This window comes from Enoplosus armatus, chromosome 4, assembly GCF_043641665.1.
Source record: "Enoplosus armatus isolate fEnoArm2 chromosome 4, fEnoArm2.hap1, whole genome shotgun sequence".
Classification (NCBI taxonomy): Eukaryota; Metazoa; Chordata; class Actinopteri; order Centrarchiformes; family Enoplosidae; genus Enoplosus; species Enoplosus armatus.
This window is the reverse complement of record NC_092183.1, coordinates 13,602,897-13,630,727: the sequence shown is the minus strand read 5'-3', so window position 1 is coordinate 13,630,727 and position 27,831 is coordinate 13,602,897. Positions and strand designations below refer to the sequence as shown.

The 27,831-nt window shown below is 42.6% G+C and overlaps 2 protein-coding genes across 4 annotated transcripts; one reads left to right on the top strand and one right to left on the bottom strand.

The window, feature by feature from the left end:
• The first annotated feature begins 593 nt into the window (after positions 1-593).
• arl6ip4 (ADP-ribosylation factor-like 6 interacting protein 4) lies at positions 594-2,761 on the top strand. The gene is made up of 5 exons (XM_070904763.1): positions 594-825; positions 922-1,239; positions 1,583-1,700; positions 1,993-2,062; positions 2,145-2,761. The coding sequence occupies exons 1-5, from the start codon at positions 660-662 to the stop codon at positions 2,211-2,213; spliced, it is 741 nt and encodes a 246-aa protein (XP_070760864.1). The 5' UTR covers positions 594-659; the 3' UTR covers positions 2,214-2,761.
• Positions 2,762-2,885: 124 nt separating this feature from the next.
• Positions 2,886-27,253, bottom strand: LOC139283767 (membrane-associated phosphatidylinositol transfer protein 2-like). Of its 3 annotated transcripts, XM_070903801.1 has the most exons (26): positions 27,140-27,253; positions 22,961-23,175; positions 22,045-22,166; positions 21,237-21,470; positions 20,753-21,088; positions 18,934-19,029; positions 16,392-16,496; positions 16,243-16,307; positions 15,924-15,995; positions 15,016-15,260; positions 14,639-14,828; positions 14,265-14,384; positions 13,833-14,047; positions 13,539-13,714; positions 13,017-13,187; positions 11,888-12,040; positions 10,651-10,815; positions 9,446-9,736; positions 8,739-8,887; positions 8,509-8,625; positions 8,212-8,328; positions 7,970-8,118; positions 7,353-7,502; positions 7,055-7,235; positions 6,726-6,854; positions 2,886-6,582 (listed from the first exon to the last, which is right to left on the bottom strand). In XM_070903801.1, exons 1-26 carry the CDS (start codon positions 27,215-27,217, stop codon positions 6,214-6,216), a joined length of 4,410 nt encoding a protein of 1,469 aa, XP_070759902.1. In that variant the 5' UTR covers positions 27,218-27,253; the 3' UTR covers positions 2,886-6,213. The 3 variants fall into 3 exon arrangements, with proteins under 3 accessions (XP_070759902.1, XP_070759903.1, XP_070759904.1); XM_070903802.1 differs by lacking the exon at positions 15,924-15,995; XM_070903803.1 differs by lacking the exons at positions 9,446-9,736; positions 15,924-15,995.
• Between the last annotated feature and the right edge of the window lie 578 nt (positions 27,254-27,831).

The following is a 27,831-nucleotide window of genomic DNA, read 5'->3' as shown; positions in this document are numbered from 1 at the left end:
CCTTGGGGAGGTACCACAGGTTTATAGGGAGGACCTACAGGGGGCAACAGGGGATGAAATATATTGGTTGGGACCGTGCAATCTGCGGCACTTTTTTAAATAGCTTAATTGAATATATTAAAAGCAGAAGGAAGATTCAGGGGACATATTTATATGACAATTCAACATAATAAACAGCCAAATGGCTGGTAAGGGAACATTCCTGTTTGGGATCTCTTGAAACAAAGCACAGTCTACTTGTGATCCCCCATTACAGGTTATGGCCTTGGTGAGTGAAAGAGTGATTTTTCCTTCCTCACACTGTATAATTTTAAGGATTATTAATGGCTCTGGAGGGGTGAAAGTATCCAGTATTTTACATGAAAAAAGTCACAAAAGATTAAAATAAAAAATTACATACATATATTTGTCTTTTTTACTCTACTCTACTAGATTTATCTTGGGAGCCTTTGTTGGCCGTTTTCATATACTAATATACTATACTCACAATACTAAAGTAGGAACTAGGAACCTTAATAACGTCCTTCCCGAGGCCGACGGAAGGAAATTGAGGACGAGCACACTTCCGCCTTCTGTGGCTGCTGCAACACACTCGCTTATTTCTATGATCTTCAACCAGGTTTTCCGTGTGTTTTTACCCTCGTTTTGTTGTCTCAGTGATGGACCGCAGCAGATCTCCTGACAGAGGTGGCAGAGAGAAAAAACAACAGAAGAAGAAGAAACGGAGACGATCCTCCTCGTCTTCTTCTTCTTCATCGTCGTCGTCTTCCTCATCCAGCAGCAGGAGTCGAAGCAGATCAAAGAAAGCATCACACAAGAGTCAAGGTTGGGACTTAAAAAATGAAATTATCAAGATTCGATATTAACAGAAGTCTTATTATCAGATATATCGTTTGAACTTCTTCTCTGTTTCTCCCTCAGATGTGAAAACACAAAGAAAGAAGCGCAGAAGAAGCTCCTCCTCTTCTTCAGCCACCTCTTCTTCTTCGTCGTCATCTTCATCCTCGTCGAGTGATGAAAAGACGAAGAGGAGGAAAAGTAAATCCAAGAAAAAGAAGTCGAAGAAGAAAAAGACGAAGCTGAAGAAACAGAGGAAAAAGGAGAAGAAGAAGAATGAGAAGCTGAAGAAGAAGAAGGAGAAGAAAGCAGGGGTGTTGTTGCCCAGTCCTCCAGCAGAGAAACCTCCTTCCTACCTGGAGGTGTGGCAGAGTGATGAGGGGGCAGTGGAGCTCGGACCTGGTGGGGCATTACATTACTTCTCACTGTCTTTTAATAGGACTGTACTGTTGGTTGAACAACACAAGAAATTTGAAGACATCTCCTTAGGTTTTAGGAAATTGGGATTTCACTTATTTGTTATATTTGGTGTTTGTTCTCCGCCTAAATAGATAGATGGAGAACAAGGATTTGGCAATATAGACAACATTCTCTGTCATGGTTTATGAGATTTTACAGTATATCACAGTAGCAATATACACTCACTTTTCACTTTGCCATGTCCTGTTTTCTTTAGAACCATTTTTGGTCAGAAATTTAATTCCCAAAGCCTACAAGTCATATTTAGTGAATTCTTCCTCTGCAGTGATGACAGACGAACAGAAGGCCCGACTCTCCACTAAGAGGCCCCTCACCAAAGAGGAGTACGAGGCCAGACAGAGCGTGATCCGCAGGGTGGTGGACCCAGAAACAGGACGCACCAGGTAAGCCAGAGCTACAGAGTACGTACTAGTAGTTTAAAAATCCACAGCAGGTGAGTGTAAAGGAGCAGTTTTTGTTGTTCATATGTCTGTTCAGATTCACAGGATGATCAAACACTCTAGTTTCCATCTCAGTCTAACCTCAAGTTTCTCAGAAGAGCTAATACACGATAATTCACATGTTGTGATGTTGCTTATAAATTGCTACTATTTACTAACGAACTGTTCATGTTATAATTTCTACAGCTCAGGTTTTCATGCCTTCTTAAAAAAATGCCAACATCTTTCCTTCCAGATTGGTGAGAGGAGAAGGAGAGATCATAGAGGAGATTGTCAGCCGAGAAAAACACAAAGAAATCAACAAGGTACAAGAGAAAGTTTCAGTTATAACTAAAATAAACATAGAGCTCCCTTTTATCTAACAGTGAACCTCCATTCATCCCATAGCAAGCCACCAAGGGAGACGGGAATGCCTTCCAGAGGAAACTGGGAGTCAACAGGTCGAAGACGTCGTGAGCTACTCCAGGAGTGCAGCCTCAATAAGCCGTATTTTATATCATGATTTCAAAGTTGCCTGTGATTTATAGTAGTGAAGGTACAGAATTATCAGGGCATGTACTCTTGATGTACACTAATGAGTTTAATCCAGGTAAAAGCCAGGATCTCTTGTTGATTTGCCTTATTAAATCTATGCTGATAACAAAGGAGATGTAAAGAGAGGTGAGTTAATGTGCCACTTGAATGTTTTGAGTCAACGCGAGGAAGATGTCCCAAATAGTTTGCACGTGATGTATGTTTACGCTGATTAATGCTTATTTATTTTGTCCATGTTTTAAAGCATTTCAGTGAGGATCAATCCTGAATGGACTGCGAGTTAGGTTGTCCATTTTTGTACTTAAAATCAGAGACATTAAGAAGCCTATTATGTGTTCAGTATCCTCTGAGACTCTGCAGACTCTGGCTACATACTCTACACCCACTCGTAGATGTCTTCTCACCTTTACATCTCACATTTTGTTTTTCGGTTGTCTGAATAAACCTGCATTTGTGTGAGCAGCTATGAATTTCTGCTATATTTGAATAATCTCTGAAGAGGCTATCTTATACATCAAGCTGAACCATATTATTCTTCATGACAATGTTACCATTCAGAGTGTGAAAAAAGGCCAAAATGACGTAGTTGTTCTTTATATGTTCTTTATACACTGTACATAAAAACACAAGGGAATGGATAAAATGAAGTTATCCAAAACCTACAAGATTCACACTCTGTACAATGAAAATATTTACCAAGGTATGTTGTATATATATATACACACAGCCTATGAATGCTAACTGTTGGTGTGACAGTTGTGGCATTGCATTAACCCGGGGAACAGAGCTAGAGACGGTGATGGATTGCCTAATGTTGGTGAAATGTCAAATAGGTTTTTCCTTTGCACATTTCAAGTGAAAACAAGCGAAAGCCTTTTAAGAAAATATGGCCTTTTCCTTTTTCCGTAAAGTCTACACAAACAGTCTGTCCTTTTCCATGGAGTCAATTCGGGAGTGAGCAGCGTTCATTCTAGGCCTTGCAACACAATGCCCAATGTAAGGCAGAAAAGGGAAATGTAAGGCCTCTGGTAATGTGTGTGTAAGTAGCAGAACCGAAGCGATTGTCTGCCCAGAGGTAACCAAACTTCACAGATAACCGCACCACGAAGTCTTTACATTCTCTGGATTTTAATGTCCAGGCAGTTCAAATCTCTGAGGAAGGGAATATAGTAGAGTAGTTGCCAACTTGTGCATGTTTTCCAGCATTGCCTGTCCTCTTATCTAATTACTATCAATGTACAAACATCCATTCTTTAATCAGCAGCTTTCGAAACAGTTGTATGTATGGCTTCAAGCCGAATCTCTGAAATGGTCAACATGCAGAGGGACAGTAGTACAGTGTGTTATTACACCTTTCTTCACCAGGACAGCTAGAAACAGTACTGATTAAGAATGTTATCGGTACCTTTGCATTGGGATGTACACCCATTGATCTAGGATTAAGTATACCCTCATTGATATAAAAGGGGTGGACAAAATATTAGAGACACATCTCAGTGTAACAATACAATTCAACAGCACCACAAACTACAGCCTCCAAAATGACCATTAAGTTGAATCTCTCAAAATCAGTTCAAACAAAAACTGAACTTTATAACCTTCATAATGTGATGCAGGACTGCATTATGTTTAGACAGGTGGACCTAATTAACTGGCAGCTGAATACTGATTTTTGTGTCACTTTTAAATATAAGTGACTTCATCTCGAGTGACCTCCACGTGCTGGAATGGAAACGGCAACAAAAACAAAGTTAAGACTGAGCATGTCTGTTCACAGGAGAAAACCTACTGTAATATTTCATACCATTGTCAGGTCAGTGGCACTTTCTTCTGAGAAATCTCTATTTTCTTTTAATGGACTCTACAAATTCTGCATGTGTACCCGTGCGTTTGCTGAGTGCTAAGATGTGTTCAGATTCCCTCTGCAGTTTGACGTCTGTAGAATATGTGCCTGTTGAACTGATTGTCAATGCACTGTGACATTCCCTCTACAGTCTGTTTGATCTTGTGGTGTGGCTGAGTTATATTGCACGCTTCCCCTTACATTTGAGTCCATATTGGTCCATTGCAGTTAGCTCTGTACATGCCTATTAGAGGGACAAATAAACATCCTTTGAATGAATAAATCACACATTTTTACCCATTTCAGAACTAAATGGCGAACAGCATAAAGTAAATCTTAGCTCTGTGATCCTACTTCTGACAGCATATTGTACAGAATTTACAATTTGCAGATTTTTCTTCCTCTAAAAGGCGCAGCAGAACAGAGAAGAGACCTTAACCTAAGGAGGATTATCTATGAGCACATTCAACGCCTCATTTACAGCTTAGAGATAACCAGAGAGAAGCCATATCCCAAATTTCCAAAATAGATAATAACAAACATACAATATATGACACACGATAGCAGTTCTGTTGATACAATTCTGGTGATCTGCAAGTTAAAATAATAAAAATACAATACTGTGCCAGGCAAAGACCTCTTTGAGTTTTGGCTGCTGCAACTGAAGTTTAAAGACAAAAAAAAACACAATATAGCTAAAGTAATCTTAAAACACAATTTTGTTCACAAAATCAATACATTTTAAAATATCTATAATCTTAAATAACAATAATTATCATCATCAATCAATAAAGCGTATCCTGAATGAGGTGGTGTTTACCCCCAGAGTAAAGAAGACACTTGAAACTGGTCTTCAGTGGACCAGATACCAGATCTGCACTGTAATATAACAATTATGTACAACTACATACTTACACAATCTATTCCATTTTTACACAGGCGACCCAAATCACTTCCTCTCTGTTCATGTACAGCATATCATTCTATACTATTTACTTTGGCACATTAACCGTACAGAAGTAGGAGTTTTCCCTTTAGCTGGGTCATACATTACTGATTCAGGAAGGTGTGGTGAGATGTGGTGAAGTGCTATAAAAACCCAGGAACAGTTTCAGCTGCAACCACAGTTAAAGGGTAATTTCGCAGTTTGCTTCATGTGATATTTGGATGGTTCTTTGGTCTGAGGGACAACTAGAAAACAAGCAAAACTGGACTGTATGGTTTGGTGAAACATTATTTAGTCATTGCTGTTTTTACATTAAAAGTATACGCAACAAATGGCTCTTGGTCAAATAATTTCTAGTTGGCTTAATAAACACCACCATCTTTTAAATGTTGATAAATGATGATGCTTTTCTCAAAAAATCTAAGAAAGATACATTTTGGCTAAATGATTTGTTTGTTTGGTCACACATTCAATCCAGTTTTACCTGATTCTCAGCTCTGCTCCCAGACGAGAACGAGACAAGTCTGATTTTATCACATAAAAAGGACATAGCTTTAAAACTATTATGCACAAAGTGGATCTCTATAGTAATTGTTGTGCTTGAAGTGGCCACAGTAGTCAGTTACAGTGCAGTATCAGCACTTGGACCTGATACAGGCTGTCTGTAACCACTTTGTGTCGTTTGCTTAAGTATACAGCATGGGGGTACTTATATGTATAACCGTCTCCAATCTAAAAGCCTGTTGTAGGAGGAAAACTGACCTTGTATTCAAGATTGATAAATATTTACTAAACAGTAGAAACAGTCTGGATTCTTACAGTATAAGCTATGTCTATTTGTGTGCATGTTGCTGTTTCAAGAAGATGCTTCTTGAAATGCCTGTTGAGTTTTGTGTGCGTTTTATAATAAATATAACCATAGCCTCTGTCCATAAATATATGTGTTGAGTGTGACTGGCGTTAGTTTTATAAAGAGTGGTTTGTAGCACCTATTGTTTTCATTGTGGTATTTACCCATCTGGTGCAAGTCAACTGTTTTCACTCTTTGCATTTATCTTTGCCATGAGTCTCTTCCTCGGCACTGTATTTTTAAGTCACTTTCCCGAAGGTATTCTCACATCGTCTCCCTAATCTCATTTGGGGCTGAGAACGCCTGGCTCCAGCTTGGTGCTGCTGCTGCGGCCCCAGCAGCTGGCTGTGATGCTCATGCTGCGCTGTGCTGCTCCCTGGCTGTGGCTGTGAGCGCACTCCAGCCGCTCACCGTCTGATTGGCTCTGTGTGCGTTCTGGCCTGTTGTGGATGCTGCCTGTTGGGGAGCTGGGGGCCGGTTGGGAGGAGATGGTGCGCAGCAGGTGGTTCCTCTTCCTCAGGAAGTCGCTATTTGCACCCAAGCCGAAGCTGCCTTTGCGTAGGACCATCCGTGCACTGCTGGACTTAGCTGGCCGAGAACGGTGGTTGTACTCCAGTTGGGACAAATGAGCCGCATATCCCTCTGTGATGAACTGTTGAGAGAATGAGAGCAGAGACATACTGTCAACTATAAAGAATCTGATCATCTGATTTTAATTTTTTTATTAATTGGTTGTAAGAGTGGCAGTATTAGACCCCACCAATGACCGTTATGCATAAAATAATCAAATGGTACCTGGCACTGGTGCTGCATCTTCTTGGAGGGTCTACCGACGATGAATATTTGGGAGGAAGGGAGGCCAATGGAGGTGTAGACTGAGATGTCTTTGGTTGATCCGTAGCCAGCAAAAATCTTCATGTGAGCCTGGAATCAATCAAATGAATAAGAATTTAGTTCATATTTCCCTCATAATAATACCATGTCAGCATTGTTGTTTTTGTTTTAACCTCTAAAATATTCATTCCACAAAGATTATGACTACACATACACAAACTACGGTGCATATAAAATTGCACATAGCCAGCCCCCCCCCGCCCCCAATCCTCCTTTCCTTCCAGTCTGACCTCTGTCAGGGTCTTGAGGAAGTTGGCCTTGTGTCTGAGTGGGTCGTGGACCAGGCCGTCACAGAAGCAGACAATGCCATGAGGGAAGTTGTGCTGAGACAACCAAGCAACTACCCGCTGCTTCTGCATGTCTGGTCGTCCTGTCACATAGATGATCAAATAGCCTAAATCCTGCCAGTGCCTGCAATGAGGAGGAGGAGAGAACTAAGACATAAATAACAACGGTACATGTGAATGTGCTTCAGTCTGATTCTTATTTCAAACCCAAGAAAACAGGAAAAGAAGAGCAGCCAGGTACCTGACAACATCCACAGCCCCTGCCCGCACTTTGGGATCACTGCCCATGATTGACACACTGGCAGCAAATGACCCGTCGATGCTGAATACCACAAACTCTGTGCCACGTGGGATAACTGTCAGGTAGCTGTCTGCAACTGTGTGGTCACCCCTGGAGAATGAAAAGAACAACAGAGAGTTAGAAAATGAAGAAACACAAAGACCAAGTGGGGGAAAAAAAGGTTTCTTGACTTACCCCTTAGGACACAGGTCCATAATTATAATTAGATTAACCAAATCAGATATTAAGAAGAATCTTAAGTGTGAAACCTCAAATACTGGGACACTATTAATCTTTACAGATAACCAGATGTGGATGTCATTCTGTTTCCAAGGTGCAAAAAGACCATGGTTCATATTCAAATCTGAATCTATTTTGTAACAAAAACCTAGTGGGCTAAAAGATATGGCTGAACTCTATTTAGCTGCTTTGGTTTCAGGGTCTTGCTGTTGTGCATGCTGACTCACTGTCATATTGTCATGGCTTACTGGGACACTTGAATAGAACAGAGCTATTCTTTCTCTCAAGTCAAAAAGTCTGCTGTGAAAATGGAACTGAAAAAGACAAACTAATCTCACCTCACAACCATTTTGACCGGGTAGACCCCGATTCCCAGACGTTTGTCCTCTGGGACGACAAAAGACACACGGCCACTACTGTTGGTCACTTCTGTGTTGAAGTACACCCATTCTCCTGATGGAGGCTGGGTCATGATGTGGAGGTCAACCTGCAGAGGAAGTACAAAACCATGAGCACAGATTACACAGGCATGACTGACATCAGTCTATGTGTGCAGTCGTGATGCCAAAAGAGAGATCACCTTCTCCCCGGCCAAAGTGACCATGTCCAGAGGGCCGTACATGAAGCGACCTGTCACGACCTGCTGGGAGTCTTCTGTGAACACTGCATCATTTACACGGTGGTTGGCAGTCACGTTCTGTCAAAGGGTGAAAGAAACTTACATGCTGAAATGTAGTTTTGTCCAAGCCATTTAACAAATTGATTTTTTCCCATATTTGAAAAAGGTCCAAGACAAGGACGGAATTCAGGATTTTGTGAGTCATAAGTTCTCCGACACTGACTTCTTTTTTAAAGCTTTTGTAGATCTGATGCCTACCCTGATCTTAACATGAGTCCTCTTGCGGAGCCACTTCTCTCTGGGTTTGGAGGGGGTGAATTCAGACACTTCTTTTCCATCGAGCTCCAGGATGCTAGAGTTTTCATGCCTCATGACCTACAGGAGACATTTCAATGACTCATCCTCAGTATCTCTGAAGAGGACTAACAGCCTGCTGGTCACATATTAACAGGCCATAAAGAGTGGCAGGTATTCTAATGTTGACTCACCTGTCTCAAGAGAAAAGACACAACATCAGTGGACTCCCAGTATGATGCGTGGAAGAGGTGTGGTAAAGCCACTGTGGGGAAAGCGGTCAGAGCATCTGGGCAGTACAGGGCAAAGTCCAGCCGCTTTGTGCCCCACCAACGTGCTGCAACTGCGATGGAATGGAGTGAATAAGGTGCAGAAACGTAAGTTCAAACCATAGGAGTCAGTGTGAGGTATGTGATGCCACGCAAAGGTGCAACACCCCTGAAGCTAAAGCAAATAGACGGTTTCAATCTTAAACCACAATCATCACCGGTTCCCGAAAGTTCTTCGGCTAAAAGAAGGAAATCAGGAGTTTATAAGTGTTATTAACAGGAAAATCAAGGGCTGAAATTCAAATGCAGAAGGAAGAAAAAGATAGTTAGAACAAATACATGATTATATGAGCAAGTGAGGATGGTTATCCATGTTAGTATGGGCACGAAAAAGATCATAATTTGGAAAGAATGGGAAGGTCTGGATTTATACATTATACCTCATCGATGGAAGCGATTGCCTTGAATCCTTATTAATAAAATTTTGGAAGAATACAAGTTAATGGAAGGAAGAAGAGACTTTCTGGAGGAGCAGCATTGAGTTTTTGGATTTTGACACAGTATAGAACAGCGCACAGAAAAGAGCTATAGCCTCACGTTGATTGCAGAAATCCACTCCCTTAGAAAAATACCTTGCTCCACTTCAGCCTGGGAGTCCAGTGAGACCAGATCAGATATAGCACAGTCCAGCCCAGCTGACAGGCAGTTCTCGTACTGGCCAATGGGACTTAGCCCTTCACTAGTCTCTGCCTCACCGTCCAGCTCTGCCACTAGACCTGCATCAGGAGATCCTGTGGCCTTGCCAGCCTCTGCTTTCTTACGGGACTTAGGAGGACTTTTCAGGAAGAATTTGTTTTGTGATGATAGGGCGATTTGGGACAAAAGGCCAAACTTTTTGGATTGGTTAATTTGGCATGATTTGGCTATGAGGAGAAAAGAGAAAGAGAAAGAAATCATATGAAAAAATGGATGCATATTGGTATGTTTATGAACAGTGATGTTGGGATGTGTCCAGTGTCACTAAGCTGCCTCAAACAGAGCTGTGAATGTCCAAGCCGAAAAATAAGTTAGTACAGTAACAGCTAAGGCAGTAGGGCAGAGTCATGCTCTGGTGTCATATTAGTTTATGCGCATCTCCAGGATCGTACCGTAGGTGCTAAAACAGCAGTGTGCAGAACAATAATGTGGGGTACAAATAAATGCTCTGGTAACAAAAGTGAAGTAGAGAGGGAGGGGGGACTTTGGAGGACACTCTCACATAAAACACAACAGAATACTGGTCATCTCAGCAAACATTGCGCTCGGGAGTGGACAATGCAGGAATGGCTGAGGGAGGCAGGTGTCTCCATGCATTGCAACATTAGATAAATGCAGCACTCGTTCATTGCATTTACATTTAGACAGTGGATAAGAGTAAGACAGACAGTGAAAAGTGGCGCTAAACTTGCTCTTCTTCAGGACTGTGCTTGCTCATACTGGGACTTTGAATTTCAGGTGTTAAGCCAGGCTGAGCAGAAGTAGAAAAAGGAGCGGGGTATTCATGTCTATCTGACTGACTAGCATGCTCCAGCTGGAGTGCAGGGTGTGTGTGTAGAGTCAGAGTAACGGGGGAGAAAGAGAGAGAGAGAGAGAGGGAGGGAGGGAGAGAGAGAGAGAGGGAGAGAGAGAGAGAGAGAGAGAGAGGAGAGAGAGAGAGAGAGAGAGAGAGAGAGAGAGAGAGAGAGAGAGAGAGAGAGAGAGAGAGAGAGAGAGAATGAGAATGAGGGAGAATAACTAAACCGGTGTCTGTGTGAGTGGAAGGAAGAGAGAGAGGCTTGTTGGTATTGAGAACACTTACTGTTGGCTATGTTGGTGGCAGTGTAACTGTCTGCCATTCCTGAGACCTGGCTGGCAATGCTGACCTCACTGGCCCTCCGCTGGCCCCGGGAGAGGGGGCCCGTTACGGGGGATGAGGGGTACGAACTGTCCATGAAGACACCACCATGAGACTGAACAACATCCGCTATTGAGTCGAAACAAGGAGATCCCATTAGACAGAGACACAGGCAAGGGGAACTCACAGTGATGAGGGGGAGGGACATGTGGGTTAGGGTGGCAGGAGAGAAATGTGACAGCAGGCACCATGGTTTCAGAGGACATGTGAAACCAAAAGGCGGCCCCATGGCAGCCAAGGTCAAATTTCTGTAACCGACCGAGCAGAAACACGGGCGCATGAGTACATAAAACACTTAGTGAATGTAAAATCACAAATGTCCACATCTGTTACAGTCACACCCATGTGTTAGTATTTCTTATGATGGTGATTTTTATCGAACAGCAAAGTAATATCATATTAGTCCTTTGTCTTTGTAGAAATAATGAAATAATGCTGGAGATGTTATAAAATCAAATGACCTCTGACCATTATCACAAGGAGAAACATAGGGAACAGTATATACAGGATGTATAGAGCTCCACGTACAGTGCACCGCGCAAACACAACATCACAAGCAGCACAATCTTCACATCAAAACTTCTCTGAAATATAGACGATAGTAGAAATACCCTCCGTCGACATCAATGATCTGATATTATGGTAATGATGCAGACACACTAAAACCCGACTTAAAAACCACAGCACAAACACAAATGCTTGCGTCCTCCAAACATTGAACATGACATGAATATGGGATGGCAACAACAAAATCTAACACCACATGAGATGCTTATCAGATTTTCCAAAGTATTTCCATGGCAACTTGTAACAATTTTGTATTATTTCTACTTCTTACGGGGCCAAGAATTCAAGCAGGAAATTATACTGCTTATATAAAGTAATTCAGATGCTACAATGGAAGGTGTATCTGCAGCATATATACTGGTCTATCAGTGCATCTTTGTCAGGATTTATCAGAAACACTACTGCAGCTCATGACTCTTGAAACAACAACGATGGGAATACTCAGAAAGGACACATGGTAGGTATAAATCTGAGCATCTTGGACGTGACAGCAATAAGGACAAAACAAACAGACAAAAGAAACACAGTGAATGGGGGTGAGGACAGATGCAGGTGAATGGGAGAGGCTACACACACTCCATAGTGGCGGGTGTGGCTTTGAGGGAGCCCTCCTGCCAGTTAAGCACAGGCACAGGGATGCAGGTCTCACTGATGGTCTCCTGACAGCGAAAGGACAAGGGAGGCCCGCTGTCAAGTAGCAGCTGAGAGTTGCTCTGGACTGTCTCCACTACAGAGGAAGGTGGAGGGGCAGAAGGGGCAGAGGTCAGGGGGAGGGGGTTTTGGAGGTAGAGAGCCACGTACGCAGATATGGGGACAGGAGGCCGAGAGAGGAAGAAGGAAAGAAGACAAGGAAGACACAAAAACATATGAAGCAAGAACAACTGAACATGAGACAAAAAAGCAGAGTCAAGCCCTTAGTTGAGCCCATTTCTTCTGAATCACAGCTGCTAATCAGTCATATACCATCACATAACACTAATCTAAGACTGTAAATCTGCTTGTCATAAAATCTTTCTTAACTCAAAAATGGTCTTGAATTTGTCTTGACTTTTAATTAGTTACACAAGGCAGACCTGAGGATATTCAGTGACAGCTCATTTGATAAAAGCTTTCATTTTCAGGACTCTGACACATCAAAACCGTGGCCTGAAGTCCTTAAGAAGTATCTTATTAACCAGCTTAATAAGGGTTCCTGGATCAATGGTTGAAGTGTGAACTGTATTTTAATCTAGAAAAAACTCCTCATTACAAACACTCGTTAGTTACCTTACTAATATCTGTGGGTGAATCATAGACATATTTGTATTTGTATCAAAAGTGTAGGATGAGGCTCTAAGGGTTACTCCACTATAATGACCAGTCCAAACAGAAACCACCAGCAGGACTATGACCACATTTAGATGAATAAACTGCTTCACAAAAGACTTGAAGCACAAACAGTAGAAAAATGTTTCATTTTTCTTTGAGACAATGTTTACCCTGTGTGTAAAGGAACTCATACTGTGCTACTAAGATGTCTTTAAGGCATGTGTGGCATGCATCCATAGGAAACGGGACGGTGGTTTACAATCAGTGTCTGAAGTATCAGCTGATGTGATCTTAAGTTAAAAGGATAGGATAAATTATTCTAAGCTGTAATGATTGGATATTTAGTGAATTGATATCTATGAGGCTTTTATACATCATCTGTGCAGAGGGCTCACCCAGTAGGGCAGAGTTTCCATCTCCCAGGGGAAAGCGTTGGTAACGGGGCACGTTGAAGGGAGGCAGGAGGTGAAATTTCCTCTCCAGGAGAGGCTCCAGGCGGGAGGCTGAGGGATCAGCTGGGTGGAACAGGTTATAGACCTGCTGACAGGCAGGCCGCAGCTGAGCCACTAGGGGGAGAAATCAAACCAAAGACATGAGAGAGGAGAAGGGAAGTATCTATGCAGCCCTTCCCTCGGATGGAAACAATAACTTTCTTTAGATATCTTCTCTTAAAAACATATGAGGTTTACTAGCTTTTAAATATTGGTAACAACAACCAGCAATTTTATGATGAAAAAGAGCTTTGTAGGTATGCCCTCACTATGCTAATTAGTACATCTCCACCTGAGGTAAACCTTTTGAACCTTTGCTGACAGAAAAGGTATTTTTTTTTGTTGCATAATGTTTCATATGCAACATAAACACTGTTTGCTATCACTGATTAGAAGCATTGCATTCCTCTTTCCAAATTAGCTTACCATCAAGCATAGGAATGACAGTCTTCCTCAGGGCTAGTACCAAGCCAAGTGGAGAGCCAAACAGGAAAAAGTCGGACACCTCAAAGTCAAACTTCCCCAGGGAGCCTCCATCCAGCATAGTGCTGCTGCTCGACCTGCGTGAGACTGCATCGTTCCGCAAGACACTGGAGTGTAAGCTGGAAGGATAGCACAGTCATTTCCTGATGTAGAAGTAAAAATAAACCACACTCTGACATTGCATAAAATAAGAACTGAGCTCTTTTATCTCCCAGGTAAGGATTTTTGTCAACACACCTGGACAGGAAGGCCTGGTGTTGTTTTATTGTGTCCATTTCGTAGGTGGAGGAGTCACTTCTCTTGCGTGGTAGTTGTCTCTTGGTGTCATCGCCTGCACCGGCACGAGGGATGTCAATGTTACTGCGACTGAGGTGACGGCTGCCCTCCAGGGTCGGAGAGGCTGACCCATGCCCGCTGTTGACAATGATACCAGGAGAGAGGAGGTCCTGGTCCTGTGGGGGTGATTCAGAAACATTTGTTGTGAAAACCTACAGCACTACAGCACTTTAGAAAGAGTCTATATATCTAAATATGAAGGGAGAAAAAAAAGCTTTACATTTAGACAAATTATAGATGTAATGCATATTTTAGGAACTTATGTTTCATGCAAGTGTCGGAACAATGTCGGCTGACATATGTATTCGCTACTCTGACTGTTTTGTCTCTTACCTGCACACTGACGACACTGCCCCTGCGACTGCTGTTCTGGCTTTCATTAACTGTCTGATTGCTACTGCACAGTGCATCAAATCCCAAGATTCCTCCAACACAGTCCCCAATGAGGCATACCTAGAGTGGTCAATGGTCAGATATAAAGTCAATAAAACATCATATTTTTGACATATATTCATAGGGTTCAACACAGTTCAAGAGAAGTTCCAGTAAGTAAAAATAATTGGATGTTAACATAAGAATAATGTAAAAATAATAATATAAGCAAAGAATAATAATATCTAGCTACACAAGGTAACCATCCAACAACTCAAAAGTGTTGGTATATGATCATTCAACAGTACTGATAACTTCACAGGACAGTGACTGACCTGGCCAGAGAAGGCTGCCCCGTCCAGAGACTTTATAAAATCTGCATACACCTGGTTGGCTCTGACGATGACGGTGGCCATGGCCTCTTGGTACTGTGGAGCAGAGGTGGCCAGGAGAGGGAGAGCTGCCAGGGGGATGTGGTCCTGGCTGCTGGAAAGACAACCCTCATCGTAGCTGTATGGGCTCAGGCTGTGCAAAAGACGCAAATGAACACAATTGAGTTGTGAACATATTTTTAAGATCAAGGGAGTCCACAGAGGAGTGTGAACAAACAAACCAGGTCATGAGCTGCACCTGGACCTTTTCCATCAAAAACAAACAGCAATCACAGTCAATAGCTGCAGCATGCAGAATGAGTGTATGTGTGTCCTCTTACTTGGACACCAGGGAGAAGGCCTCGGCACAGATGGCAGGGCAGGGTACCAAGCGGATGGCGATGCGTCCCAGCGCAGCGGGATAGTGAACACGCATGACTGTGTCAAAAGCCGTACTAATCGTGTTGACGTCAGCTTGCTTGCTGTTCTGGTCCCCTCCACCTGTATCCAGGATGTTCCCTCCGTGCAGAACCAAGATCAGCACATGGATCTTGGAAGGCTGCAGACTCTGCTGGGACGAGTTCTCCTGAGAGCAGAAAATGAAAAAAAAGGGTGATGGATGGGGATGACGAGGAACAGCTCTTGGAGAATGTTCAATAAATTATATATTCATTTATGAAAACATTCTTTTTATCAGCATGACCAAAGACAACATGCTTACTGAGTGGGAAAAATCACAGATAAACAATAATGCCTTAGCTGTCGTGCATCAAATTATTTGTTTTGTCAGATTTGTGAGTCATATTTGTGTCCATCTCTTCAAACATGGACCACACAACAAAATGTTTGTACAGACTTCTTTTCACAACTAGAGAGGGGCGGAAAACCATGAAGGGAAACAGAACAGAGCCATCCTACATTCCACCTGGACAACTGTTCAACCAACAGCAAACAACGACAATGCTTCCTGAGGACGAGTCACATTAAAAAGAACAACATAATGTGCAGGTTTGTCTTTTGAGTCTGATACAAAACATTTTCAAAGAAGCACTGTATGTACACTCAACGCCACGGCTGCAAGAACACAGGAGTTGAACAGAGGATGGTGAGGTTGAGGAGTACACATGGATTTAGGCAATGGTGGGGAAAAAGGGCAGGGGCAGTAAGTACTGGGTTTGTTCAGGGGGATTGGGGATCTCTGTGGAGCTACTGTAGCCCACAATGCACTAGGGCCAAAATGTTTACTTACTGACTGGTGCCTTGTTACCATGATGGTGGGAATGGGAGAGCTATCGGCTTGGCCGCTAACAGAGCCACGCATCTGAACACAAGAGGACAGAGAGGCTCAGGGACAAACGGCCCTTCTCTTATCTTGAAAACTGTAAGACCTGATGCAAATGACTATGTTCATTCAAATGAAATCAAGTTTAACAGAAGCTTCTGGGTCCTGAAGGGCATTTTCTGTAGATGGTTCTTCAGGATTATTTATTTCAGACATGGTTCTGCATCAGAGAAGGCTGGTTAGAGTTGTGTTTTGTAGATGCACACTCACTGTCAGACACACGTACCTCATCTAGTCTTTCCTCACTGGTTGCTCTTTCATAATCCACTGTCATTTCCTTGAACAGCTCACCTGCAAACACACACATTCTTAACATCAAGTACTGAGGCTGTGTGATTGTCCATGATGATGACGTGCTCATGGTCTTCATCATACCAGGAGTTCCCTCTGTGTCTGCAGCTTCAATCTTGTCCATGAGGTCGTTGGAGTTCCACTTGGTGATTTCCTTTGGGAGGACCTCCTCGCCGTCTGAGAGATCCTCTGCAGGGGCGACACAAGATAAATCATGATCAGCTGAAGTGTATTTGCCATTCAGGGTTTATGTGTCATGACACCAACAGTGCAACCAATTTACAGTGATTAACAGGGTCGTATATATTTCATTTGCTTATTCAATTATATAATGAAACAGTTGACCGATGTAAAGGAACCTTTTCAACAATAAATCACTAATAAATAAAATCTATAATTACTTCATGTAAAGCATCACTCACTGTGGTGGCCAACAAATGCATATTATGCTGGATATTTTCATGTTTAAAATATAACCTTTATGTTAACCTATGGCACATGTTTTGTCATCTTAAATAAAGTACATGTGTGCTGGAGAACAGTGGACCAGAAGTGGTGTTGCTTTATTACCATAATGGACTGAGACCTACTGAGAAAAGGTTTAAACTAGCATGTATCTCCTGAATGTAAATACATTTATTGATGGACTGCATTATCCATCCACTGACATTATCTGGGATTTAAAAAGGAAGGTTCAGGATCTAAAAGAGAATATCCCCTTTTGTCCAATAATTTCTCTCCTGGGACATTTTTGTTGTACTGCCAGTATTTTCTGGCAGCCACCTCCTGTTCACTTTAGTTTGTGTTAGAAAAAATCAAATCTAAAACTGAATGTAAAAATGTCATGTAACTCCATTGACTTTCACAGTAGTTACACTGCAAATAAATAACACAGCTATTCTGAAGAAATGGAAATCATTTTATTTCAATGACTTCCTTTGCAAATACTAACAGGAGATTGCAGCCAGTTCTGTCATTAATAGAGATGATGTGTCCGGTACACAGTTCGCCATCAAGTGACTTTTTCTTTCATTGCTTTTTAAGTTATTTTCTCAGTTGGTTCAATTTCTTTCATTCATACACATGTATAACAACCCAGTCTCAAACTGGGTAAGGTAAAGGGGTATCTTTATTTCATCAGTAGACTTTACCTAATTCAAGCCAATAAATAACATTTTATTCCAGCTTCATATGAAAGTTTTATAGTAGTTAGATTATAGAAATGTGTAAATGTAGCAGATATATTAGTGTATTATCTGTTTTGAAAAATAAGTACTACAATTCTAGCTTTATAAGTTTGTACCATCATTCATAGATTCAAACCATCAATAAGTCATGTTAAACCAGGCACACTGAATGTGTATTTATGATAAGTTCTCCTCCTAAAGCTTTCCTTTATTAATTTGCACTAGAAATGTATGTATCTGCCACACAGAAAAGGGAAACATGACAGTTAAAAATAAACTTGGACATGCATCTCAAATGTTTGTAATTAATGATTACTGCAAGAGGACCATGGCCACTAGCAAACTTTAAAGATAGAAATCTAATATCAAAGGCAATCTGAGCCAAGTCAGTCTGTTTCCAAATTTAATTAGTGTACCACCATCATGTTATTCATCCAGGCACCAAAGCACACACATATGTTCATATACACTGTATTTCAAGTTCATTTTGATACACCAACCTCATTTATTTACCATCATTAAATAACTGCTTATATCATAAGGTCATCTCTGCAGTGCAGGAACATCTGTAAATCATGACTATACTGAGATGGACGCTGGAGCAGCACAACTGCATTAACGGTCACTGAGACAGAAGGTTATGTACACTTATTTATGACAGCGTAGTCATTTAATTGGTTAATTCGATAAAATGTACTGTGCATTCACTCCAGGCACCCAACACGCAATAATTAATCCATACAAACATAAATACTGCAACACACGACAAATTATCAGATGTCAACACAATTCAGTCTAATGATTGCATTCCAGTTACTCAAAATAACATGAGGAGAGATTTATTAAAGTTGAAACAGGTGAAAACTAATGACTGCAGCTAAATCAGTATCAATATAATAAATGACAGCACTATTTCATTCTTGTTTCATCATCATGACTAAACGTTTTTAAACAATTTCACCACACAAACACTGGTGAATTATTTGGGGGGGGGGGTTCATTTATTGCTTGGACGCATCATGGATTGTAAATGATTGTGTGTGTGTGTGTGTGTGTGTGTGTGTGTGTGTGTGTGTGTGTGTGTGTGTGTGTGTGTGTGTAAAAAATGATGCAGGAACTGGAGTGTGTTGGTGAGAGGGGGACTGATGGGCAGAGACGATTTTGATTTCTGAACTGCACGTCAGGATGAGACACCTGGCTTGTGTCCTCGGCCAAACTCATCCAGCAGAGAGCACGGGTGTCGCACCACACCCACCTATTTCAACTGCAGCCCCAAAGCATGCTGGGTATCTGGGAAGTTTAAGAACTGATCTGTGGTTAAAGAGATGTATGCAGAGTCAGGGGAGAAGGGAGCAAGCAGGTTCTTGGAAAACTGAGCACAACAAACACATCTATTGATCTAACTATCGACTCCAATTTCAAATCAAAACTGTGGTTACCATGAGCGTCGAAGAACTCCTCGTCGGAGCTGTCGTCTGAGTCTCGCGCTATGCTCTGCATCCTCCACTCTGAGATGCTGTGACGTGATGGGCTCACTGAAAGACCGCACATGAACAAAAAATTCACTGTTATTTTAGGACATGTGTTTCAGCCTCTCTCTTTCCCTTTTTAACAAACACACACTCTATGACAAAGAAATATTGCACAATCTCCCCCAGCGCGCGCGCCCCCCTACACACACACACACACACACACACAGTGTTATATAAACATGCAACAGTCTCTGCGGTGCATTACTTCATGACAGATGGACTGCTTGGTGGTCAGGGGGGTGTGTGAAAAGTGAGGCCCAATGAAACACAGACAAGCTACAGGCACAGCAACTACCAAATGCCAGCTGAGGAAAGTGTTGATACTAAAAGCAGCCCTCGTCTATCACGTGTGTTCAGTCTATGCCTCATATATCATTAGTGCGGAGGAAGAGAGGGGGCGTCGCTCTAAGGGGCAGGCTGGTGAGAGGGGGTCACAGCTGTAGTTGTCAGCACACACAAGCAAACAGCAGTGGTGAAGGGGAGGGTCACAGCGAAAGAGCGTCCGCCTCTGCTGGTCTGTGATGTCAGCACTGCTGCTAAAAATAGGCCAGGAGAGAACCACAGGGGGGTGTCACAGGGGTGAAACAAGGCATGCTGGATGAGAGTCAGGGTCCAGGTGGCAGCTACAGTGAGCTCTGCCTTGAGGTAGGGGTGACACTGGAGATGGGTGTGTACAGACATGTGGTTTGTGATGTCAATGCTGCTGCTAAAAATAACCCAGGTGAGATCCACTGAGCTCTACGGGTGATGCAAGGTAAGTTGGGTGGTACAGCAAATGTGGAGGCGTGAGCAAAAATAGCCAAGTAGAGTAAAAACATTCCAATTAACATTAGGCACCGGATGGAAAAGCAAAGTCTGCATACTAAAAAGCTGCTCCCGACTTTATGAACACTAATTCAACAATTTGACCTGAGAGCTCCTCACTAGACTCTGATTCATTCAGCTTTGGTGCAACTTTTCAGTGTATAGCTGAACCAAAAAATACAAGGCTGAATCTTTTGAGTATCAGACACCTGGAAAGGGTGGCTGTAAAAGTTTTTTGTTTGCTTCTTTACTAAGAACTGTGGCTGTGGTCAACTTGAATTCATGTGGGTTGATGGCTGTAGAAATGTATTAATATAGCCATTACGGTACTTCCTGTGGAGCTACAATGTATTGAGTATGGTAACCCACATTAATTCAACCACAGCTGCAGTTCTTGCAACTGTTAACTGCCATCTTTCAAGCTTATAGGGGGGAGTGATACTCAAAACACTAATTTTGGGAGAATTATCACTTTATACTACATAGAGATGTGCACAAAAAATCATCCAAACAGAAAATGGAAAGTGCTACTTTGGCTTTTCACAAGCTTGACGCTTGACCTTCTTGAATTCTTCACATACTAGCCTGCAGTGTGGACAGGTCTCAAATATCACAACTGGCTGTGTTTACTGATGGGATGGTTTGACTTATTGTTAGTATACCTTAACCTTTAAGGTGGAATGGAGTCAGTTGGCAGACTGAACAAATAAGGCTTCAAGGCGTGATGAGGTGTACATATAGATGTGATAATGTGTGAAGGAAGTATGGCTCAGGACAGTGCAGAGCTACAGTAAAAGGAGAGAGCCATGTGAATACATAATGAATGTTGGTTTTGTGATACCTTTCACACCAGTGTCAGTCTCACACACGGTCATACGCAGAGGTTAAAGAGATGAATAGGTGAAGATAGTGTGCTCCTCACCTCCTCTCTTGGATGAGCGGGAGGATCGGGATGAAGTGGACCACTGCTTGGTGAGTACACCTCGTGGCTGGAGAGTCTCTCCTCCTGAGCTGACAACCACCTCCTCAGCTTCAATGGAGTTGATCGCCTCTTTAACCTCCTGGTCTTTGTCTGGAGACGGAGCACCTCCGTTGGCCTCTGTGGCCTCCTCTGCCTGACTGAACTGGGCCATCTTCGTGGCTAGGGCCAGCTGGGTCTCCAGTTCCAGCTGCCGGATGTCCTCCATGGTCAGACCGTACCATTCATCCTGCCAGCACCAGGCCTGCCGGTGGGCACGCACCATCACCTTTCTCAGTCCTTGGGAGAAACGATGGAAAATATTATACACCTAACTAAAAGGGTTTCTACATTTAGATGTGAATTAAATAATATTCTGTCAAAATAGGAAAACTAACAAACTACTACATCACATGAAAGACTGCAACATCTGTGAGTGCATACTCACCAACATCATGGATGAAGCGTTCGATCTTAGACTGCATGCCCCAGTAGCGGAACTCCACCTTGCAGAGTTTGTAGGCACACATGATGGGGGTCTTCCCTGGGTTATTGTTGTACTCTTCTATCCAGTCGTCCCGCAGAGGACCCCTCTGGGTCTTGACTGACTTGTAGAGCCGTGTGTCCTCCTCTGCTTTGTACTCATGAGGGAGGATGGGATCTGTCACAATGTCGATTGGGTCTGCCAAAGATCGTAAGTTTAATTCCAGAAAGCAATAACTAATGGAGCCATGTGTTTTAAATGTATTGCATGAATGATGTTACATATTCTCTGTCTTTAATAACTGAATTTCAGGCTGACAAACACATACAAAAATAAGTCATTGATCAAAATGATTACAATCAATGTTGTAACTGGGTCACTGCATGCCCTAAAACCATTAATTACTGAGCAGCTTCATTTTCAATAGGCAAACATTTAACAATACAACAGTATGCAGTACCACTAAATTGCCACAAGTGGGCCACACCTGCTCCTTATGTTTCAGACACAAGAGACACCATGAAACCACCAGACCAAACCAACTAATACTAACCTGACACCTTAAATAACTACTGCAAGAAAAGGTCATTACTTGCTGTATTGGTTCTCTAATATAACTCCACTGTAGATAATGAATCGCAAGAGTATGTATATTGAGCTTGCCCTGTGGTTGACTTTGAAAGTTTAAGTAGCCTGATACATATCAATCTATATTTCAATATCTGAGTTTATATTGTCATAACGGTTCAGGATTGATACTAAATTGTCTCACCAATAGTCCTCTGCCTCTTCTCTGCTGCATTCATGTTGAAGACATCTGCTTGGTTGCCTGTGTCGGGTTTGTAGTAGGTCTCAATATCAATGGAGAACTTCTCAACAAAGGGACAGGTGTATCTGAAGGAGAAGAGGCAACAAAATTAGGTACAGAACAAAACAACTGTTCCAATAAAGCAAGAGTGCATTATGGGTTGACAACTGCCTTCATTAAGAGACTTACTTTTCAACTGAATGGCTCAAGATCAGAACTATTTTATTAAGAGTGACAAGACCCTTCTATCTCTGCTGAGGATAGAAGATGTGTGAGCCATGCCCATCTGTTGCATCTGAGGCGTCTGCAGCAAAGCTGTCACTGGTTGAATAGATGTGTCAACAGGCACTTGCAGTCTATCAATATCCTGACAGTATAGTCAAGGGCACATCACGTCTGTGTTTGTCAGGCACCACACAGACAAACACACCGACACCCTGAGAATGAGGGGCCATCAACATCTAACAGCCTGGGAGAGCTGCTGGCCACACGCCGATCTGATGGTCTGCTCATAATATTCTGACAACTTGCTCTGAGGTCTTTATTTTCTTTTGGCTTTTACTGAGGGACAGCAGGTAGAGCAGGACTTCAGACTAGACATCATCACACTCGCCACTCATGGCATTTTATATGTATTACACTGAATGTAAGCAGGGTTTTACTTATTATCCATCTTCTAAACAAACAGGGGTTGAATTTTTGTCTTTAAATGTGTGTACACCTACCAGCTGCGGCAGTTAGACACCCATGCACACAGTTGGGTGTTCTATTATTAAAATAACAAATTTAGAGTTTTGCGCAGCCTTGGCGGAGTTTAATGCACTCTCACTCCTGCTCTGAAGAGGTGTGGAGGTGGCCCTCCTGCAAGAACAAACCTCACCTGGTGCGGGTGTAAGGGTAGGCGTTCCAGGACTCCTCTTCAACTCTCAGTGCTGCTTTGGGCAATATGGAGCGGAACCAGCTGGGAATGTGCATGCCAATGTGGTAGACCTTGTGGGTGTACTGGCCCGCCCCACCCGGTCCATCTGTGTAGGGCTTATTTTCTAGGATCTCCACCCCGCTACCTTCACCACAGCTCTCTTCTCTGCTCTTTTTCTGTAAGAGGAATAATGAAATGAGGTTTCATGTTTTCATAAGTAGTGAAGTATAAAGGGAGTGTTACAATTAAAAATATGAATACAAATTCACCCTCAATCTGAAACAGGTGTTTAAGACAGAACTGAAACAAACAAATAAATGGACATGGTGCCTTTTGCAGACAAGAATCTGACGCGTTAGACACATTCAGTTGTCACAGTCAGCAGACTGAAACACAAGACAACACACACAACGAAATGAATAGCTTCCTGAAAGTTTTGTCAGCTCTGAATTGCAAATCAGGAAGCCCAAAACCAGCTCATGGAGCCACACCTTTCCCATATTTACATTCCAGGTGCACATAGGGAGAGAGGTTGGGTGGAGCCTGCTGATGCAGTTGAGTAGACCTACAGCTAGGTGACTCAAAGCTTCAAAGACAGGAATGTGTAGCCTGACAAGGAAGATTTGTGATTCTTATGAAATCAGTAAAACGGGAAACCTAGACAGTAGAGCACAGTCCAAGTGCTGACGATATTAAAAACACAGGGAGCAAAGAGCAAGGACCATAAATGTCAGAGATTACTGATGTATCATATTTTGTATTTATCTTATCAGCCTTTGTCGTCTTTCAACATACAACTCAAAGTATGTTAAACGTAGAATTTAGTGCAGCGCTGGGATAATGGAGAGACAGATTTCTCCAGTCAGTCCAGTGAGGCGATGCAGGCGAGGCAGTGAATCAGTGGAGTAGGGAGAAGGAAGCCATGAGGCGTCCAGTGCTCCGGACCTCATTACCTCTGACAGGTCATTCATTAGCCACCCGCTCTGCTCTCAACAGTCCAGACACAGTTCCAAAGACACAGCACAGACGCCACAGCACAGTCAAACTGGCTGTACACGCAGCCTTTACATGAGACAATTGATGTAAATGTCAAGTTTACAGTGTACTGTATGCATACAAACACTATCAAATGTATGCAGCTGTAGAAACACACACATATAAACACTAAACGTGTCTACACAGATTCACAATGTTGAGCAACACATATAAAGGAAAAACTCAATAACATATATCTACGTATATCTTTCCACTTACACAGAGCACTATCAGTTGGCTTTTCAATTAGACTGATTACAATAAGGTCAGTGCATTATTGTGAGTAGTATTGTCATTATATTTGCAAAGAGAGATTGCTGTTCGGTTTTCAAAATGTAATTATCTTTCCTTTGTGTACAGCTGACAGCTCCAAATGTTGGCAAATTATGTCTGGATGTAAAGTCAGCAGACTAGGTAAGAGGAAAAAATAGGTTTCATTGTGTTTTGCAGTGGATTGTGTCTTTAATTAGGTGGCTGACAGGTGACTGCAGCCTGTCAAACGCAGTGTCACTTCTTCTCCCTCCTGGAGCGACGGATGATTTTCTCCAGCTCACCGGGAGAAAGATCAGCCGTTCTCTTAGGAAAAAAAGGGAAATGAGGGAGTAGATAATACTGAATGTAATGTTGGATTCTTAATGAAAACAGTGTGCGTTGTTCATTTGTGTACAGATGTTAACTGTACCCATAGGGGAACAGAAATGAAGAAATTGCTTTCAAGAGGCTCTGGAAGTGTGTCGACTCTCTCTCTCTCTCTCTCTCTCTCTCTCTAACAGCCATCAAACCCATGCAAAATAAAATCCAGCACCATCAAAGCCTACTATATGTCTGTAGATCCGACTGCCCAGACAGGATGGGAGTCACATCCTGTTTCTTTCCTCTTGCCGTCGAGCTAGTGAGGCGTGTTTCCTGTTCGAGATGCTGCTTTTCACTTCACTCCACAGATACAGTTGCTTAGTCAGAACATGATAGATGTGTGCAAATGAATGAGACACAGTGAGATCCTCTCATATTTAATTTCTCACACATACCGCATTTGCTTTGTACATTACTGCAAATCCCTATGGGGTGATAATGAATTTACAATTAGTTATCAAATAAGAAGGCGGCGTTGTAAGAGCAAAGGAAGGGAAGTGCAAGTAGAGATGGGGTGGGGCATTTCCTGCTGAGGTACAGATATGGCCAGGCTGTCCTAGGGCCCTGACTTCATCTATGAGGCTTACACCGGGGATGGATCGCAGGCAGGCAGGCCTACATGCTGCAGTTGCCCTGGTAACATACAGCAATGAAGCGAGGGTATCCACAGACACCAGCAAAATCCTCTCTGCTCAGAATACAGTTCTCTCTCTCTCTCTTTTCCTTCCACCCCCTCTCTCATTTCTTCCCCTCCCTTCTTCGCAGCTTCTCTTTTTATCCTCCATTTCCTCTTTTCATTCACTCCCTCTCTCGAACAAAACCTGACCACCGGCACGCTGCTGATGTCATGGTTGCCATAGTGATAGAAGCCTCACAGCAACAAGGCTGTGCAAAGTGGGGAAAGGTAACTATGGGTCACTAATGTAAGAATTCCTCTTCATATGATTTGTTTACATGTTTGAGAATGCACATATGAACTGCTTTTTTCATCGACCAAAACTTTGTGTAATCCTGCTTGCACATGTGTAATGTCTTTGCACAATGTCCTGTCTGACTAAAATTGGAGAGTGAAGCAGCACATGACAATTACAGTAGATATGTGTTTCACATAATTAATAACTCTCCAAAATACACTGTTCAATACAGCAAAGGTGCCAAGGAAGTGTGGCGCAGTGACTAGTTTGCACTGTCTTGAAATGTCTGCTTGCTTTGGGGCATGTCCGTTGAGTCATGTTCCCAACCATCTACAGCTCGACTGGATTACCTGTCTGTTTGGTACACCGGGGGGAGGATATGAGAAAAAAAACAACAGAATAACTGCCAAAGTTGTCAACTGAAAAGTGTGATACTCTTTTTGAAGCGTGTAAGCTAGGTAACACTTCCTTCGATAAATATACTTCAGGGTCCATATTTTACTTTACGTTGGCTGTAAAGGGTCGTTAATCCAGAATAAATTTACCAGATTTAGCTGCTGATTTCACTTGTCCTTGAACTATAAATATTTCACACACTTCTTCTGATTCTTATTTCCGGATGAAAACACCTTCACTGACATTCCTATGACAATATTAGATCGCTGAAGAAGCAAGACACACTGAACCCAGCAAAATGCCTCAACTGGAGCAAACAGGCCGGTAACTGCAACCTGCTCTCCAACAAACGTAAAAACCACTTGTGATCCACATTACATAACCATGCAGCTCAAATCCCAATACACTTGCTGAATGTTTAGTACCAAGATCAGCAGGTGCCTCCAACGATAAAAATTAAAAACAGAAAAATGCACCTAAATGCCTAAATGTGTACATGTCTTAACAACAGTAACTATATAATGCTGAATCTTTGATATATTTTTGTCATAGTGATTGCTCTTCATGCCTTTTCTGTGTGCTGCTGCTTACAGTGCACCTGGCAGTACCACTGGATTAAACAAATCCTCCTTCATAAATACATGTCATATGAAGAGAAAATATGTTGCCACACAGGATAAGTAAAGCTGTATAAATCAGCCTTTTTGGAACCGTAAACCCTACAGCTTTTACATAGGCCCTCTGTCTCTAGCTAAGGGCCTGGTTCAACAGATGAAACTGTCTGACACAGACAAAGCAGTATGTCCATCTCCATCACGGCAGTACGTGTGTGCACCGAGTTTGCAGTGAGAGCAGGGTGCCCCCACCCTCCTCCTGAATAAAGACATGCAGCCTATGACGGGTGGAAACAGCCAGCCTCAGAGAGTTTAAATTGGATAATCTATCAGCACACAAGCGTTCTTTGTTCCATTACTCCACTGGCGTTGGACACCATGTGACCAATCATTTCATAATTGGGCACACTGAGAAAAATCCCTTGAGTTAATGTATCTCCTCTCTGACTGCTCGTTTTCTTCCTCTGGTTGCTGCATCACTTGGCTGTTTTGGGTCAGGTGTGTGTGTGGGTGAGAATTTGGTGGGGAATATGGCGTTGTGACCTCACCTGGATCATATAGAGCTGGGCGATGCGGTACTCCTCCACACTCATGGGCATGGGAATGCGGTACTCCTTGATAAGCATGGTGAATCTTGGAGGAGGGGGAAAGGGGGATCAGGGAGAAGATTGACAAGGGAAGGGAGGAGGGAGGGACAGAGGGAAGGGAGGGGGAGAGGGGACAGGAGAGACTTGGGGGGGCTCCTATATGTGACTTGTCAAATCACCAGCTGAAGTCCACATTGATGGTTCCTGTGGGAGAAGAAGCAAATAAAAGCATGAGGTACGTAATATATTTGAAAATAAATTCCTACAAGCATCCAATCAGTAGCGTTTGTTATAGTCAAAACATGCTGTTAACCCTGATGGTTGACCTCCAAAAACACTTAATGCTTCTTCAAACAGGTCTTCATCAACATCCATCACGCAAAAAAAGAAACCAACTTCAACAGCAACAAAAAACATTAATCACGAGCAAAAGGTAACTGCACGCAGACTATTTTCAGAAGCTGCAAGATTCCTCTGTACATAACCGAGGTCAAAGATTCATTCTCTCGTGGCTCACACACAGATGAAGAGGAGAGAGGAGAGCTGGAGTGTCATTCAGGACATATGCTCAATGTAGTTACTGTACGTCTGGTCCAAGCCTTGGTACTAAGGACGAGCATCAGCGTTGTGCCTTCATCCAGCGTCTCAGATCC

Coding starts and splice junctions, on each gene's coding strand:
- arl6ip4 (XM_070904763.1), top strand. CDS start 660: ATGGACCGCAGCAGATCTCCTGACAGAGGTGGCAGAGAGAAAAAACAA. Junction 826..921: donor AGCATCACACAAGAGTCAAG/GTTGGGACTTAA, acceptor TTTCTCCCTCAG/ATGTGAAAACACAAAGAAAG. Junction 2,063..2,144: donor AACACAAAGAAATCAACAAG/GTACAAGAGAAA, acceptor TTCATCCCATAG/CAAGCCACCAAGGGAGACGG.
- LOC139283767 (XM_070903801.1), bottom strand. CDS start 27,217: ATGCTTATCAAGGAGTACCGCATTCCCATGCCCATGAGTGTGGAGGAG. Junction 21,471..22,044: donor GAAGAGGCAGAGGACTATTG/GTGAGACAATTT, acceptor GATCTTTGGCAG/ACCCAATCGACATTGTGACA. Junction 15,261..15,923: donor TGGTAACAAGGCACCAGTCA/GTAAGTAAACAT, acceptor TTCTGCTCTCAG/GAGAACTCGTCCCAGCAGAG.